At 31.6% G+C, this 13,688-nt stretch overlaps 1 protein-coding gene and 1 long non-coding RNA gene across 12 annotated transcripts in view; one reads left to right on the top strand and one right to left on the bottom strand.

Annotated features, from left to right (window-relative positions):
- The window catches only part of LOC123878217 (serine/threonine-protein kinase MARK2-like), a 127,012-nt gene that overhangs the window by 199 nt on the left and 113,125 nt on the right, over nucleotides 1-13,688 (bottom strand). For 5 of the 11 annotated variants that reach the window (XM_045925341.1, XM_045925344.1, XM_045925342.1 and 2 more), the window contains 4 exons: nucleotides 5,912-5,983; nucleotides 3,188-3,247; nucleotides 1,052-1,157; nucleotides 417-576 (listed from right to left, as the gene is read on the bottom strand). In XM_045925341.1, coding sequence (XP_045781297.1) covers nucleotides 417-576; nucleotides 1,052-1,157; nucleotides 3,188-3,247; nucleotides 5,912-5,983 — 398 coding nt within the window. Of the gene's footprint in view, nucleotides 1-416; nucleotides 577-1,051; nucleotides 1,158-3,187; nucleotides 3,248-5,911; nucleotides 5,984-6,849; nucleotides 13,291-13,688 lie in introns of those variants that run through there. The other 6 variants (XM_045925343.1, XM_045925347.1, XM_045925345.1 and 3 more) reach the window with 3 other exon arrangements.
- Nucleotides 1-13,688, top strand: part of LOC123878240 — a 30,334-nt gene that overhangs the window by 7,567 nt on the left and 9,079 nt on the right. The gene's annotated exons all lie outside the window — the stretch shown is intronic.

Here is a 13,688-nt window from a genome sequence, read left to right as displayed (position 1 = left end):
AATAGATGCAAAATTTTAACTAAGAATAGGAATACCTTTCCGCCAAATTGTGTTGTCTTAGCGGATAATATACTTTCGATAGATTTTGCTGTAGAATATTTTTATTTGCTGTTTTCGATAGAACTGCAGCATATTTTTCCAACACTTAAGTTGAAATCTATAGAGCACACTTTGACTATGCTAGGACTTAAGTTTCAGTCTAAACGAGACAGATTTATGCCAGCGGTATAACGCTGTCTCGTTTTGAGTGTCTTAAGTCTAAGCAAAGTCAAAGTGCGGTCTATAGATCTCAGCTTAGTGATTGCTAGTTGGTTGCAGTTGGAAGTTTGGCCATTGACTTTCCTATACTTACTCTGAACGCATTTTAAGTGTGAGTGTGTGAGTATGAATAGATGAGTGTGTGAGTGAAATCTTACCAGATATTCTCTTGAAGCGCACTCCATTGAGCGAGAGTCGTGGGAGCTTGCACACTTCTATCTCCCACTGAACCAACGAGTCCGCATTGGGATCTCCGTGCACGCACAGCAAAAGGAACCGCTCGCGCTGTTCGTAGTCGCAATTGTTCGCGTCTAGCACCTGAAATGTGCGAAGAGAATATTCACAACACCGCATTACTGAACCGTGTATAAGTTTACACCATATCCATACTAATATTATAAATGCGAAAGTGTGTCTGTCTGTCTGACTGATACCTTTTCACGGCCCAACAGTTTAACCGATTATCGCGGAAAATCAAACAGTTCCCACGTGATCTTTAACAACCGAAATCCACGCGGACGAAGTCGCGGGCATCCTCCTCAGTTAAACAGTCTTTGGGTATTGAAAAATAAGCGAGCTATTTTTTTTAATTCCAAGACAAGTTAGCCCTTGACTGCAATCTCAGCTGGTGATAAGTGATGATGCAGTCTAAGATGGAAGCGGGCTAACATGGAAGGGGTATAGCAGTTTCCATTAAAACCATACTCCCTTGGTTTCTACACGGCATATCTAACTGGATACGCCCATAACTTAAAAAATCTAGGAAATAGTCACAGCTTCCCTAAAACCATACCTTTCTAATCTCGGCCATGATCTCGTTGGGGTCCCGAGACGAGGTCGTCTTCATGCTCCACGTAAATCGCAGCACGCGCGGTTTAACTTGCTCCTCTGTGCCTTGTCTGTACAGATCATGACACGTTTTAACATGACGTGCTATACCTTTCACACATCGTACCTTGGGTATACATGAGTATGTTCGTATATTGGTATATTGTTCTGTTTCACGAAGACCGTTTGGCTATGTTTTTTTTTTAATTCAGATGCAAGTTAGCCCTTGCAATCTCACCTGGTGGTGATGATGCAGTCTTAGATGGAAGCGGGCTAACCTCATATCGGAACTCTAAATCGCTTTGTGGCACGGCTTTGCCTTGCCGGTAGGGTGGTAACTAGCCACGGCTGAAGCCTCCCGCAAGACCAGACCAGAGAAATTATAAAATTCCAAACCCCTGCCGGGACTCGAACCCGGCACCTCCCACTAATAAGACCACAGCGCTTACCACTACGCCAGGGAGGTAACTAAATGTGTGTTTGTGTGAGTGCACATGTACATATTGTTATAGTGTACGTGGCGCTCAGTCTCGACCGCGACGCTCCTACCAAGGCTAAACGGGCTTCATGAAATAGAACAACTATACCAATTATGTATATAGAACTACCTTATAAAATATAATATAAAAATTGAGTAGAATCAAATTGCTACCCATTATCTGAACTTATAAGTTGCGGAATCCCATGCTTTTCATATTGCTAAGTTAATCTTTTTGAAGATTTTATTTTAATGTATAAATTATGACCTTATACTTAGTTAAACTAAAAAGTATTAAAATATTTTTCTATAGAAGATAATAGATGATCAATACGGAAGATTTATTCGTTGTGTTTTAATTCGACGGCTTAAAACATAAAAAGAATAAAATACAAAAACAAAAAAAAAACAATCGAAGGCATTAAAATAATTAGTTAACTGTTAGTCACGGCAGCTCATTTAGCCTCATGAGAATGCAATGAATGTAAAATGGTAAGATGCAAGCTGGTTAAATATATGCATAATATAATCAAAAAATCTAATCGGGATACCTTCTAAAAAAAATTTTAAAATAAGAGAATATAAGTGCTCTACGAGTATTTTTGCAATTTAATTTGAAAAATCAAGTAAATATCAGCTGGGGAAAATCCATTAATAACGTCAACGTTAAATAATATAACTCAATTTTAAACATAATAATTATATAACTCAACTTTTGAAATATCATTTTATATAGCTTTCATATTTAAGTAAAAGGACTCTTTCTAAAAAATGTAACCCGCGCCCGTTAAATCTTAACGCATGACGTTATAAATGACCCATCCCTTAGACTAATAATAATAGTTTTTAAGTTTTCAGACCATAAAGACAACTAAATATTTTGGGAAATTTCTGTTACATTCACGACTTATGTGGGTAAATCAATTTTTCACAATCTCTTAACTGAAATGACAAGTCTAAATGTATCGCTATCCCTTTCATAATGCTATGTGTGAAAAAGGATAGCACTAGATTTAGCAATAAATTTACACCTATCAATTCAGTTTAGAGATTACGTACAACGATATAGCCACATTGATTAACAATAAAAATAATTTGGACAATTTTGGTCAAGTATTGAGATGTCTCCAAGTAAAAAAAATTAAAATTTATTATTTATTATTATTATTTAATTAGGATGGACATAATCCAATTACACTAATTAAATTACTAATTATTATAAGCAGAAAAAAAAAGTAGTGAGCAAGCCTCTTTAATATAAAGCGAGTATTGACTATCGGTCTATGGTCATCTTACCAAAAATTAGTCAATGTTTATATGTGTAAAATAATTAATGTTCAAGTACTAAGAGACATTTCAATAAACGGGCCTAAAGCTGAGATCTATACAGCGTACTTTGAATTAGCTTAGACTTAACGACGGACTTAAAACGAGATAGACTTGTGCAGGAATATGTTTCGTCTCGTTTTCTGTCTCAAGTATGAGCAAAGTCTAAGTGCGCTCTATGGATTTCAGTCTAAGAGTGTCTTAAATCCAATTTTAGTAACATTTAGGACATAAAAATAATTTTGACACATTTTTCAAAAATTTAATCGAATAAAATGAAACTTAATGAATAATTACCCAAGCAGGGATTGTGGGCTAGCGCCTACGGCATGCTTCGGAGTGGTGCCGTCCATAGGCCTAAAAACAGAAAAACATAAACACTAAACACTAGGGGGGCGCGACCGAGAGATGCAATTTTAAGTGGGGACTGGAATGTTTATATCAAACCGAAAAATAATCACAAAATGAACATAAAAAGAATTAACAAAAGGTTTGGTGCATTTTTATCAAAATGAAAAAGTCTAAAAATTAACAATTTTGGGACAACCACAATTTTTCATTAATGAATTAGGTACCATACATTAAATGATTTAGTAATATTCAGCTTGTTATAAACATCGGAATAATATTCAGATAAAAAGTGCAAAATTCGACAAAAATTGGAAGCACACGAATTAAGCAAGACAAAAATAAATAAATATTATAAAAATTCAAATAATTACCTTAAAACATAGGTACATGCTAAAAGTCCTACACTTACCGTAGATTAATAATTTGTGCTAAACATGCTAAATGTTTGACATTGATGGTAATTCTATGGTACACAATCTCTAAACTAAAGTAAATTGACAAATCCAAATGTATATTAATAGCACTAGATTTAGGCGAAACTAGAGATCAATAGAGCGCACTTTGAATTTACTCAGACCTAAGCTTCAGTTAAAACGAGACGGTTTTATGTCAGCAGCATAGCGCTGTCTCGTTTTAACAGTCTTAAGTCTAAGCAAAGTCACAGTGCGCTCTATAGACCTTAGACTTACAAATTTAATTTAGTTTAGAGATTGTGTACCACAGAATTAGCCACAATGATGCTAATTCAGTGTTCACAATCTTTAAATTAAATTGATGAATCTCAATCTAGTGCTGTCCTTTTCTACCGGGAACATAGTGAAAAGGATAGCGTAGCATTAGGTTTAGATCTGTCAATGTAGTTAAACTTAGAGACAGGTGCTAATTCAGTTGTACACAGATCTCTGAGCTAAACTAAACTGACTTAGGGAAAATTTAAAAACAAATAACACTATTTTTCTAACAGTCAATTTATTAAGTTTAGAGATTTATTGGATGGAGTTAATAGAATTAAAAAAATTGTAGTCTCAATGTTTCATAATGACATACAAATAAAGTTCTACTCAGGAAAAGTTAAAAATTGAAACTGAAAGAGAGAGTCGAAGGGAAAATTGATTATAAACAGCTTTCATAAAACCTAATAACAGTAATACCCTAAATAGGATAAAAATGAATACCTAATTGGTTTCGTGTTTAAAAGATATTTTTGATAATGTGAAAAATAAACAAATAAAAACAACCATACTACCACCAAAAAACGGATACAAGTTTTGAAACGATAAGGTTATGTGAAAACGCCGTAACTGCCCATGCAATAATATGCATTTGAAGAAAAATACCAGTATTAAATGTAATTGATAAAATGCTTCGCAAGAATTAGTCAAAAACTGTTAGCATTTTACTGTAGAAACACACTCGAAAATGATACAACGGTTAAATTTTGTTATTATGACAACAATCCAGCCGATTTTTTTACCCAAAAATATATAATTTATGTACTTAATAAAATAGATATTATCCGTTTAAAATTTACTAGATAATGTACAAAATGCAATTTAGAAGCTATATGTTTAATATCTTTTATTAAATTCTTTAATATTGATAATAAATTAATGCTGCTTTATTTTCTGAAATAATGTCATTAATACTATATAGGTAGGTACTTAGTTAAAAAAAAGTAGGATATAATAAAATTAACTACTTAGTAATATAATATTATATACTTATATTATAGTTATGTATTTCCAAAACGTAACTAAATTTTCTTATAAAAAAAAACGAAGAAAACATCAACAAAAAGAAATCAGCTGGATTATGATATAAGTTAAAATGACCAACACACAAAAACGGAACACGAGAGTCGAAACACGTTTTATTGGCTCATTTCTGATATTTACTCTAAAGCGAAATTTACATTACGAAATTAGTTTCACGATATAATATTTACACGCGCAATTGATTTTAAAATTCCGCTTAATTTAAATTAACTTTTATGCTTTTAAAAGACGTGTTTATTCGTCGATCGTAAGCGCTGAAATCAATGATAAATAATTTATACCTAACTAGCTGACGCCCGCGACTTCGTCCGCGTGGATTTAGGTTTTTCAAAATCCCGTGGGAACTCTTTGATTTTGCAGGATAAAAAGTAGCCTATGTGCTAATCCAGGATACTATCTATCTCCATTCCGAATTTCACAGCCAAATCTAGCCAAAGTTTTTGCGTGAAGGAGTAACAAACATACACACACACACATACAAACTTTCGCTTTTATAATATTAGTGTGATGGTACGTATTCTAGTAGCAACAAAATTATAGAGTATTCGCATCTTTTTCTTACCAATGTAATAAGAAAAGGGCATACAAAATTAATTTAATTTAAAACGATCAAACCTCGTGACTTTAGGCGCCAGTTTTGTGCATAATATTTAAAGTAGAGTAGCACTAAAATTTAGTTAAGAGAAAGACATTGCGATTGCGGGTTCTAAGGATTATATCATTTTATTATTAGGTACTCTGGGTACCTAATCGCTCCTAAGTCCTTATATAACATGATAAATTTTTTATACTCTAATATTACTTTTTTGTTACATTTGCCAGAAACGAGCCAAAAACGAGTAAGTAAACAGTATTAGAAAAAAAAACTGTCAAAAACATTCCGGCCCGCGCCTACCTCCGTTGTATGTCCAATGAGGAAAATATGCGCGGCTTCTGTTGCCCGGCCGACTCGCCCAACATCGACAGTCTATAAATAACACTCACCATGTTTATATTATTGCCAATTGTTAATCTTTTATTTTTGTCACTTAGACAGTTTTTCTAATAGGGTCAGGATAAATGTCACATGGGATCTGACAAATAGTAAAATTGTAAACTTTTTATGAATAATAGTTTAATTAATACCAAGTGTTAATATAAATAACAATTTATGAAAAGATTTATTTGTCGCAACGTGACTTCGATTTCAAATAAATATCAAAATAATCGAAAACATATTTCATTTCAAAATTCGTCTCTTTCAAGAATTTAATCCAAAAATACTTAAGAAGCCAAGCCAGTATTTAAAAATACCGATCTATCTGCAATCTGTCGATAAGTTGCTTAGCAACGTAGTTAGTTGCCACAAAATGACATAATTTTTGACAAATAACAATGTTGCTTAGTAACTTATCGCAAACTTGTTGTAGATAGGAATGATTATATTGATTTCGGCCGTAAACGATACTGATCCTGAGCACAACTAAATTTTAGAGGATTCGCATCCTCTTTTTGCCAATGTAATATGAAAAGGACAGACACAGTTTGACAGTTTAAAATTTAATTTAGAACTGTCAAGCGTCGTGACTTTAGCTGCCAGTTGCGAGTCTATTGTTTAAATTGTGTAAAATTCATGTTCCGTCCTTTTTTAGCAATATTAAAAAGAAAAAGATGAAAAAACTCTAAATTTAGTTTAGAGAAAGACAATACAATTGGCGCCACTGACACGTTTAAATCTAGTGCTATCCTCTTCCGCGGGGGCATCATAAAAGCGATAGCAATAGCTTGTGGTCACCAGAGGCTGTATCTGGTAGTAATTAAGGGTGGGTTTTAATATTAGAATAAAACACAATATATTTATTGAAAACCTGATTATTTAGGATAAGCGCAACACATACAATACTAACCATTTGTCTCTTCGCTATACAATTGTATCTTAAATACACCAATGTTCACTCCTTTTTTGCTTAAAATAATAATGTCAAAATTATACAGTGAAAAAAAATTGAACGCAAAAAAATTACATACTACGTCATTGAAACAAAACAAATACGGATTTATCTTAATTAAACAGTCATTCGGAAATAGGGTCAGAATGTATCGTACTTGTACTGCATCGTCATTTAAACAATTTTTATTATGGGACCTTTAAATCTTCAAAAAACTGTTCTGTCGCAAATAAGTGTTCAAACAACAAGTTTTTTTCAAATAAGGTTCAGTTCCATAGTAAAATTAGTTTATATAACGTAAACGTACAGTGATTGCGACATTAAGGGCCTGTTTCACCGCCGCCAGATAATTTTTATGTAACGGATAAAGACATTTTGATAGATTCCCAATACTAAATCTGTCATTTTTTAAATACAAAATTTATTCGTTAGATAAAATATATCTGGAGGTCATGAAACAGGCCCTTAGCTTTTACAATAACTAATTTACAATCACCTACTCACTTTTTAAAATCTTACTTAAACTACTTACATGTTTTCACGGTGTAAAATATATTTTTGATAAAAAGAAATTGATGGACGCAGTATGTTTGTATTTCTAAAAAAACTAAAGTGAACAAAAATAATAATACGTGAAATATTTTGAATAGTATGCAATACAAGCTTAAAAGTGCAAAAAATAAATATATATGAAATACTTATGGAAATGTTAATAGAGGAAAATTAATTTCATTTTTTTGACAGTAATAAAATGCAAGTCAATAAATTTTAGATTTCAGAATTTTTGGATTTAGGATACAGTGTGGTTTAATTTCTAAAACATGCAGCAAAATGGTGTAACTATAAAAACCTTTGAAGAAGGTTAGAAATAGAATGTATTGCATCTTTCCTATAGCATGTTATACTCAAATAAAGGTTAATCTCTTAAAATAAAAAAAATGCTAACAGAAAGATAATAATGCGCTGTTAATATACTTATAACAATACATAATGTCATCATGAGATTGGATTAATGTCGAGAATTTAATTTAATTCAAAATATATAATTTTAAAAACCATTTCATTTTGCTATGAATGTATGAATGTTTTAAGTCACTTTCACCCGTGAAATTATCTAAAAGATAAGAATTTTACGGTTCCGTATATCCAAATAAAAAAAAAACTTTTATAGGAGCGCCAGTACAATTTTTTTTTAAGTTTTTGCGATTCCGTGATGAATAAACTATTTACAAACAAGTTTTTACGGAACCCTCAGTGCGGAGTTCGACTCGCACTTGGCCAGTTTTTTAATGTTATAAAAAGCATTTTTAAAGTAGAGCACCCAATTATGTTTTTATGACATTTTGTTGCACAATCAAATTTTATTTAAATATTGAATACTGCAAACATGATACATTTATCAATCAATTACAATACAGGTAATACAAACTAACTAACAACACATTGTACCTATTGGGTATCTTTTTTTTTAAATCTAACATTGTATGTCAGTCCGAAAAATATTTTTCATTATTACTAATGATAATAAAATTTAATTTTTTGATTAGTAATAAAAGAGCATTCCCAGGAGCCAGGACCAAAAAATAATTTTGTAAAAATAGGTTTTATTTGATTTTCTTGCCTATAGATTAGCAATGAAAAAATGACGTGTTGTAAAAATGAAAAAAATATATATATATACCTAGGTATACTTAAATTTCGTGTACAGAAAATCGTATAAACAAAATTATACTACACACTCTTCCATTCTAAATTCAAACGTACACATATGTACACACAGACACTAACTAACATTACTCTCATATGATTTACGTTAAAAAATATTGAAAAAAAAAATTACTTTAAAGATAGAAATACAGGAATTTAATCTTTATACAAATAATAATATACCCTTAACTCTGATTTTTAAATCACCGATTTAATGTATGAAAAAATCGTAAGTGCAATTTAACTATAATTTTTTTACTAACCCCCGATGCAAACATGGGGATTTTATTTTAAATATTAACTATTAATATAAGAATATTAATATTACAACACTCTGTACACATTAATAAGAAAATATTTTTATTTATCTATATTAATTGTTCTACATAGGTATTACCAAGTCACAATTTAAAAAGTCTAATCTCAATAAAATAGTAGAAATAAGAAATCTATTAAAGTTCGTATCACCGCGCCGCGCCGTTGAGTAAACACGTTTCGTGCGAGTTGATTTGATGTCAACCACATAATGATGCTTACAGCTTTTCACTGTCATAGGTAAATATTTTTTAAATTTTTAATCTGAATGTCATTTTATGAAAAAAAAATTTTGAATATTGGTTGAAACCGACAGGTATTACCTACGCAGACAAATAATATAACGGGGCATTATTATACAGGTGTTTTTAAAATTAATGATCTGATATATTTAAAACCAAATATTCATTATTTTCATAGCTTGATGAAATTTCATAAATTTTTTCGTCTGTTTTGGACCATTACTACATAATATTATCTAATAAGTACGTAATTACTTCAAGGAGTTATCATGTCATATTTTCACAAATTAAACTGTATATAAATTAAACACAAATAGGTACATAAATGTTTAGTTTTAAATACATATATAAATTCAATTTATACTCATTATATCTATCATTTTTTAAACCACCTGTATAATTAAATTATATTTCAATTATATTTAGTTTACTGACGACATTTATGATACTTTTTCAAAGATTTTAAAGGCCCCAACTAGAAAATCGGTTCAACTTTCAAGTTTTAGCAAACCATTTACTGTACGTATAGAAAACTTAACTGAACTAAATTGACTGGATAAAAGGTAGCCATTTCATCCTTTTCAAAATATTCTCTACAGGAATAGGAATGGCAGACTTTTAGTCTCGTTTATTTTAGTTTCAGTTAAGTGTAAATAGAATTAGGACCAATGATTTTTACTTAAGGTACAATTTATACAGGCGTGACGTGGCACGGACTCAAGTCTCCTCCAAAAATTTCATACAAAATCAAAGGCATTCCACGCCACGTTTCAACTCAATTCAATTCAAAATATTTTTTACATATTTTTATTAAACTAGACTTTTACAAGTACTTTTGAATCGTATGTTTACTTTAAAACTTGAAAATTTTGACAGTGTATCGGTAACTAGATTCTCATCTGGTGGTAAGTGATCCTGCATTCTAAAACGGAAGCGAACTAACGCGGTAGGGGTGTGGCAGTTTTTACAAAACCCATACCTCTGGCTTCTGGTATCGTACTTAAAGGCTTAACCATTTGACAGCATGGATTTACCGGTAGGGCCGTAAGACGTATCCCAGACGAGACTACATCAGAGCCATTTTGGTAGTTATAAATTTTCAAATTGCCCCAGCCGGAATCGAACCCGGGACTTCCCAATTTTAGAATAACAGCGATCATCACAGCGTCAAGCAGGTCATCAAAACTACGAAATAAAAGTCCGAGACATATGTCAGCGCCACTTCATCCCTCGCCACTTCTGTATAAACTGTACCTTATGGTTCATTAAGCTGCCTCAGAATCCATTTCCTACATGGTTAATATCTACTGAGTATTTGTACCATTGTTAGGGGATGGGCCACGAACTATGTACTATATAATATTTAGTCATATAGTAATATTACATATACTGTTATCTCACTCGCGCTTTAATATTATACTAATCGATGATATAGCAAACCAAAGAGATGCAGGTCCTTAGAATGGTAATACTACGTTTTTTCTGTATATCATGAAAAAAAAACTATTTTTGGCGCTATTTTTGTATAAAAAGAATCCATGCTAAACCGGAATAATATTCCCCGCTCCTCCGACTAAGCGTAAGGCAGTTATCGCGCCGACGAGGAAGCGATTAGCTATCGACTATTTTCTCGGTCAAGAAATAGTATAATTCAAAGTGCATTTTTACGTTTTAATTATCTAATACATAAATGATCATTTAAAACTAAGTATTATAATATGAATTATGTACATTGAGTTTACAATTTTTTCATGGATCACTGCATATCTTGGGTTTTGTATACCAATGATATATATAACTAATATTTGAGGGCCATTATTAAAAAAAAAAATTGTTATTGATTTTTTTAATACTACCTACCGTACAAATTATAATAATTTATGTCGATAACATGTCATTCGGTTATGTGTAATTAAAAACATGCAGAAATTTAAAAAAAATATAACTTTGAAGTTACTTATTTTTTTTCGAATGTGGCGTATAAAATTGAAATTTTAAACAATCATATTTTTAAGAGTCCACTTTTGTACTCTGATTAATTTGTCATCTAAGTGGCATGCGCACTATCATGGCCCTCAATCGAAAAACAGTAAGAATAAGAAATATAATGTCTTATTGTGTATAATATTACAAATATACAAAACTATTTTTATTTTTTTCAGTCAAAATCACTATTTAGGCTGAGTCGTCCGAGAAATAATGAATAAAATTACAAAAAAAAACTTTGTGCTAATGAATCCGACGTAAATTTGCGTTCGTTAAACCCATTTTTTTTTAATTTTTCATATAAATAAATTACCACTCAAAAAGCGTTTTGAAAAATAGTGAACCTCTCAAGTTTTATTTTAGGGTAATTTCAGCATTTTTATTAAGTCTATGGCCCTCTGATTTATTTTAATGTCCCGATTTTAAATAAAATTTAAAATGTTATTAATTTTATTCATAATAAATAATAATACCTAAATGGGGTACTTATGACGTCAAACATGCACATGCGTTTATTTTGTGTAACTTGACATCACAAAATGTAGATATACTTCGCGCGTTTTTCAATAAAGAAAAACAGAGTCCAAACTTGACCAAAAATATCAAGAACTAAAAATGTATTAAAAGACTATTTTCTGAACCCAAATATACTATGTATACAAATATATAAAAGTGTAGCGAACGCAAAGTATGTCGTTTCATAGGAAAAGGTTCATTGTCAACTTAAAAAAAAATCCCTGGAATGTACGAAATTCGTTCGAAACAAGAACAGTTCCCTTAGCGCGAGTTTGCACATCTCGAATACGTGTATATATTTCGAGTGTAGTAACACTATAATGCCAGAATAAAATAGACCTAAAGTTTATTACTTTAAAGTCCTATATTAAATACTATCAAGTTTTACTCAGCTGGCTGTAGGTGGACAACGACGAGCCCTAAACAAGGGCACAAAGACATTTATCGTTTCGTTACCGAGTGCGATTGCGTCAATGTGCTAAAGGTGTAAAACATAAAGTCCATTCTACTTTGATTTTAGTGTTTCGGAAGACGAAATCGATAAACGTTGTCGAGTTATGTAAGCTCGCACTAAGCCTAGCGAAATGCCTTAAGCTACAAGTGAAATGCGACGCGCGACGGGACTAGGTTTCCGGTGCACATTATATTATTAAAATAATTAATTTTTCATAGTAAACATATTTGAAAAAAGTTTAATAATGATAAGAGCACGAAAGATATTATTATTAATAATAATCTATTTTTACAAGCATTTTTATGCAATTAAATTAATTAAATTTGTATATGGACAAAAAATTAAACTGCAAAATACTTCAGATTTTGAAGTATGTTTTTCTGCTTTTAAATCTATAACATATAAAAAAAAACCTATATCCAAACCGTGGAAGTTAAGATTACAATGAATTAATATCTAATGAATTGTATGTTGTAAAAAAATTAGTATAATTTTAACAATACAAAATGCAGCCGAAAATGTCGCCGCGATGTAAAATTAATAATACGATTATGAAACCAAACTCGAATGGGACGTTAACGGATACCTTAGAGATATTTTTATTTTACTGTAATAAAAAAATTAACCTCGCAAACTGCAATATTAGTCACAATTTGATTTTACAACGCTTTTTAAAACAAAACGTGTTTAGATTTTTTTCAACCTATTTTTTTTCAATTTAAATTGTCTCATGCCATTTTTATTTTCAAAATAGAGCAATTTTTAATTTTTGCGAAACGTATCAAAGTGGCCTTCATCTAATTTAGAATTTTTTTTGTTCAGAATTTGGTTATTTTAATATAAGTACTATCAAAATATTCTTGCTGTGTTAAACACAAATCTTTTAATATATTTATCTCTTTGCATAAAAAATGCGCATCAAATTTAGAAACTCTTTTGTTCAAGCCGTTGAAAATGATTACCTACGCTGAAGAAACAAATTGCAACTAACACGACCACCATCCATAACTCATAAATTAAGCATAACAATTTGCACAATATTTCTCTAAATATAAATTCTTAACGTAATATAAAAAAAATCTTCGATCAGCCGGCGCGCGCGCAGCCTCAGGGATTTTGATTCAACCTGCGTAGAACGGAACGGGTGAGCTTTTCGACCAGTCACGGGCCGAATCGCCGCCCTCTTCAGAACCCAGCTCATTTTTAACAAAACTGTCACTCAAAGTCGGGTTGCCATATTTTATTAAATCGGCAACCCTGAATATCTCGCGCCGAAACACAGATGCACAATACTATTTCACTCCCTCCGTTAAAAAAAAAAAGAAATGTCGATAGAAAAACCGTCACGTTGCGACGAAAAAACCGTTACTAGGGTTGTGGATAGACTATAAGCGGTACACGAAAAACCGGTAAGGGTCGCGACCAGTCCGACATTAGTGGAAGCGTACGGTTATAGAAAACAAAAATTGGTTTAAAAACACGGGGGATGCACGAGAGGTCATGAATTTAACATATCCGTACACC

The sequence above is a fragment of the Maniola jurtina genome, chromosome 25, assembly GCF_905333055.1.
Source record: "Maniola jurtina chromosome 25, ilManJurt1.1, whole genome shotgun sequence".
In the NCBI taxonomy this organism is placed as follows: Eukaryota; Metazoa; Arthropoda; class Insecta; order Lepidoptera; family Nymphalidae; genus Maniola; species Maniola jurtina.
This window is presented reverse-complemented; position numbering and strand designations above follow the sequence as displayed.